The sequence below is a fragment of the Meleagris gallopavo genome, chromosome Z (genome assembly GCF_000146605.3).
Source record: "Meleagris gallopavo isolate NT-WF06-2002-E0010 breed Aviagen turkey brand Nicholas breeding stock chromosome Z, Turkey_5.1, whole genome shotgun sequence".
Classification (NCBI taxonomy): Eukaryota; Metazoa; Chordata; class Aves; order Galliformes; family Phasianidae; genus Meleagris; species Meleagris gallopavo.
In genome coordinates this window covers 33,403,942-33,407,785 of record NC_015041.2, presented here as the reverse complement: position 1 = coordinate 33,407,785, position 3,844 = coordinate 33,403,942, and the positions used below count along the sequence as shown (strand labels likewise).

The 3,844-nt window shown below is 37.3% G+C and overlaps 1 protein-coding gene across 1 annotated transcript; it reads left to right on the top strand.

Annotated features, from left to right (window-relative positions):
- The first annotated feature begins 6 nt into the window (after positions 1 to 6).
- On the top strand, positions 7 to 3,776 carry LOC104915079 (nicotinamide riboside kinase 1). The gene is made up of 5 exons (XM_010725747.3): positions 7 to 130; positions 547 to 637; positions 1,279 to 1,327; positions 2,639 to 2,810; positions 3,474 to 3,776. The coding sequence occupies exons 1-5, from the start codon at positions 102 to 104 to the stop codon at positions 3,547 to 3,549; spliced, it is 417 nt and encodes a 138-aa protein (XP_010724049.1). The 5' UTR covers positions 7 to 101; the 3' UTR covers positions 3,550 to 3,776.
- Positions 3,777 to 3,844: the final 68 nt, after the last annotated feature.

Sequence of the window (3,844 nt, the reverse complement as noted above, 5' to 3'; positions counted from 1 at the left end):
TTTTTGTTTGGTTGGTTTGGTTTGGGTTTTTCTCTGAATTGAGAGTTTTCACTGACTCTGTTTCTGGCAGTGGAAAGGAAGAACTGAAGAGAAAACAAGCAATGAAAATACTAGTGATTGGCCTTGGAGGGTAAGTATTAGAAAATCAAATTTCCTTTACTGGTCTTCCTTTCAGAGTGAACTGTGGTGTAACTTATACTTCTGAATGGATCATTTTTGAAAATAGTTTACAAATACAGCATATTATGGCCTTTTTTTTTAATGCATAATGCCTAAGAAATTATTTCTGCCTCTATTGGAGATCTCAGATACCACTTCTAATTTGTTTCTTGTCACTGTTATATTTACTCTCTAAAAGCTTTTAGAACTTGCAAGAAAATTTCAAGAGTGTATTTAATGTTAATAAGCCTCTTGGAGATGGGGAGAGAGAGGAGTGAATGGCATCTCTGTGGTTTACACTACTTATGTAGAGGTGCATGTGCATAGGTCTCTATATGTCTAAAAGTGAGATCTTGTCTGATGCAGTATCTGTGTTTTCTAACTCAGAGTTACAAATGGAGGAAAAACAACGTTGGCAGAAAAGCTTAAGAAACTGCTTCCAAACTGTGATACAATCTCTCAGGATAACTTCTTTAAGGTAATGGTATTGATGGACAGACCTGATATATAGAAGTGCACTTGAGTAGATGTTAGTATAATTTCTACTCTTTAAAGCTCTCTGTTATTGGACTGTTAAAATTGATGCTGCTTAAAGTAATGTTAACATTGTCATCACTGAGATAATTGAACTTTCGGTGGCCAAAACCACTGAGTATGCTCAGCAAAAGAAATTGACTGTATTTTTTACACTTTCAAAGTAAGGAATGAGTGTATGCTGGATACATTTTTGAAGATACTGTGTGCTAACAGAGTTAATGGTATTGCTTTGTTAACCTTAGTGCTATGCACAATATGTAGCTCTTCATTTCTTAAACCAAAAAAGGAAAGAAAAATCAAAACTTTTGTATGAATATCAAAGTTCTGTGCTAAAGAGTTTGAACATGTTTTTATTTCTGAAAGGTGAAGTTCTAGTGGACTTAAAAGTGATGATTTGGAGGATTTGTTGTTACAAATGAAATGAAGTGTTTGTATTATATTTCAATATCTTTATGCAGCATTTAAATTTTGAAAACAAATTTATCAGTTAGGATACAAATCTGTATACCCTCATATTTGTAACTGAAGAAAACAGACCTGTGTAAGTGCACAACTGAAAATTACAATGTTTTTTCTCTTTAGCCAGAGTCTGAAGTAGAAACAGACGAGCGTGGATTTAAGCTGTATGATGGTCAGTAACTCTGACTTGTTGTTGTGTTAGTTGTGTTGTGTTGAGCTTGGTTTCCTATCTCTTCTAAGCAAGTAACTCCCCTGTTCCATGTCTATTCTGATCAAGGTTGTAAAGAAACAATGCAGAGCAATCCTTACTTCAGTTTCTCTCACCTCATTGAGATAAAAACTTGTTGAATTAGTAAACTACTGAACCTGGTGCTTGTCTTTCCCTTTCCTTGTTTTAATTTTCTAGAGTTGCATTTGGTCCAGTAGCAAATGGTTCAGCTCAGTTGAAAGTCTCTTGACTTGCATCACTGGCATAAGCTAAACCTCATTACTTTCTATGTATTGATGGATTTTTTTTTCTTTTCCCCACATTAATAACTAACTGATTGGTTATCTTAACAACTTTGTCTCTTTCCTTATTATGTTCCAAATCGGATAAGATTGGGTCTGATCCAGACACCTTTATCTCATGTCAGGTCTTACACAGAGACCAGAATGGTTCCAAATTCAGACTTACTGCTGGCTCAACATGCCAGTTTAGTTGTATGAACTTCTAGACCTAGATCTACTTTCTGCCAGTGCTCTATTTCGGGTACAAACAGTTGATTTTCCGTTAATCTCTTCTGATACTTGGTGATCGCAAGATGTATTACTCTGAACATTGTCCTGAACCTTGAATTGTAGCTGATATCTGACTTTCATCAGTTAATGCAGTCTGCAGTTCAGCTTCTACACTAAATGAAAGTAGAATATGAAACTAGATGAGAAAGTTCATCTTTCTGGTCTTAATACTGCTCTTAAATATTACTTCAAAGTCTGTATCCAAAGTCTGCCTTCTGGCAGTAGTTCAGTAACTTATGTGATCTCTAACTCTGGACAAAACCATGTGCTACAATGTAATATTTTACCTCTTAAGCCATCCTATCATCCACACCATCCCTCCCCACCATCCAAATATCTAAAACTTTACACAAAAAAGCAAAGGATTTTTGAACCCCATTCCTTGCTTTGTTTAAGTGATAATTGACAGAAGGGTAGAAGTCTGGGCTAAGTATTTACAGGTTCTATGGAACAGGATAGTATTTGTGCATTTTCTTCCAAAGGGAAAAGGGCTGTGAAGTGAATTCATGCACTTTTTGTTGACATGGGGTTCTGAAAGTTCACACCCACCAAATGTATCCCAAACATGGGGAAAGGATTTGTTTGAAGGTATCATCAGTTGCAAACATGAAACTACTTACACCTAAGAGACTTGTAGGGCAAATAGCATTCCCTTTCATTTAGGCTTATATGTAGATTATTTTTTTCTTACTGATTCATCTAGTACTTGATGCCCTCTATATGGATGAAATGGTGAAAAGTATTCACAACTGGATGAAAAGCCATACAAGCTCAGATGTTGTGACTGAAAACCCGACGGACACATGTAACAGTCTAAAGATGACAGAAGAGGTTTATATTTTGATTGTTGAAGGCTTTCTGCTGTATAATTATGAGTAAGTAGTAATGCGTAAATTGGTATATTAAAAGCTGCCCTAAAGAGAGGGTACTAAACATAAGCATCCTGGCTTGTATCAGAAATAATTTTACCAGCATGAGTAGGGAAGTGACCATCCCTCTGTACTCAGCACTGGTGAGGCTGTACTGTGTTCAGTTTTGGGCGCCTCACTACGAGAAAAATGTTGGGGCTCTGGAGCATTTTTAGAGAAAGGCAAAGAAATTGGTGAGTGGTCTGGAGCACAGGCCTTATGAGGAATGACTGGGGGAGCTGGGATTCTTTAGTCTGGAGAGAGGAGGCTCAGGGAAATCCTTATGGCTCTCTATAACTACATGAAAGGAGGTTGTGTTGAGGTGGGGATCAGCCTCTTTTCCCATGTAACTACAGTGATAGGATGAGAGGAAATGGCCTCAAGTGATGCCAGGGGAGATTCAGGTTGGATGTTAGGAAGAGCTTCTCTGAGAGAAAGGCAATGGGCTGCCCAGGGAGGGGGTGGAGTCACTGTCCATGGAGGTGTTTAAGAAACATTTAAATGTGGTACTGATGGACATAGTTTAATGTCAAATATTGGTGATAGGTGGACAGTTGGACTGGATAATCTTAGAGGTCTTTTCCAACCTTGGTGATTCTATGATTCTGTGATTCTATATTACTATCTTAGGCCACTTAATGAACTCTGGAATAGAAGGTATTTTTTGACCCTTCCTTACGAAGAGTGTAAAAGGAGAAGGAGGTGAGATTATTTGGTTGTTGTTCATAGATGGTGACTGTATCCCCCTAACCTGAACTGTGCTTTTTTATGGTACCAGCTTTTCTTTAGCACTTGACAGATATAAGCTGCTAAGATCATCTGTTATCTGTTATTCCTAGGCAACACTCTGTGGGTATTTAGCAGACAGTAATAAAAACATGCAGAGTAGTGGTTTTTATTTATATATATACATACATACATATATATGTGTATGTGTGTATGTGTGTGTGTGTGTGTATATGTGTGTGTGTGTGTGTGTATATGTGTGTGTGTGTGTGTGT

What these genes read in the sequence shown, in the direction of transcription:
- LOC104915079 (XM_010725747.3), top strand. Translation starts at nt 102, where the DNA reads ATGAAAATACTAGTGATTGGCCTTGGAGG. An exon ending in CTCAGGATAACTTCTTTAAG is followed by an intron (nt 638 to 1,278) that starts GTAATGGTATTG and finishes TTTTCTCTTTAG; the next exon opens with CCAGAGTCTGAAGTAGAAAC. An exon ending in TGGATTTAAGCTGTATGATG is followed by an intron (nt 1,328 to 2,638) that starts GTCAGTAACTCT and finishes TGATTCATCTAG; the next exon opens with TACTTGATGCCCTCTATATG.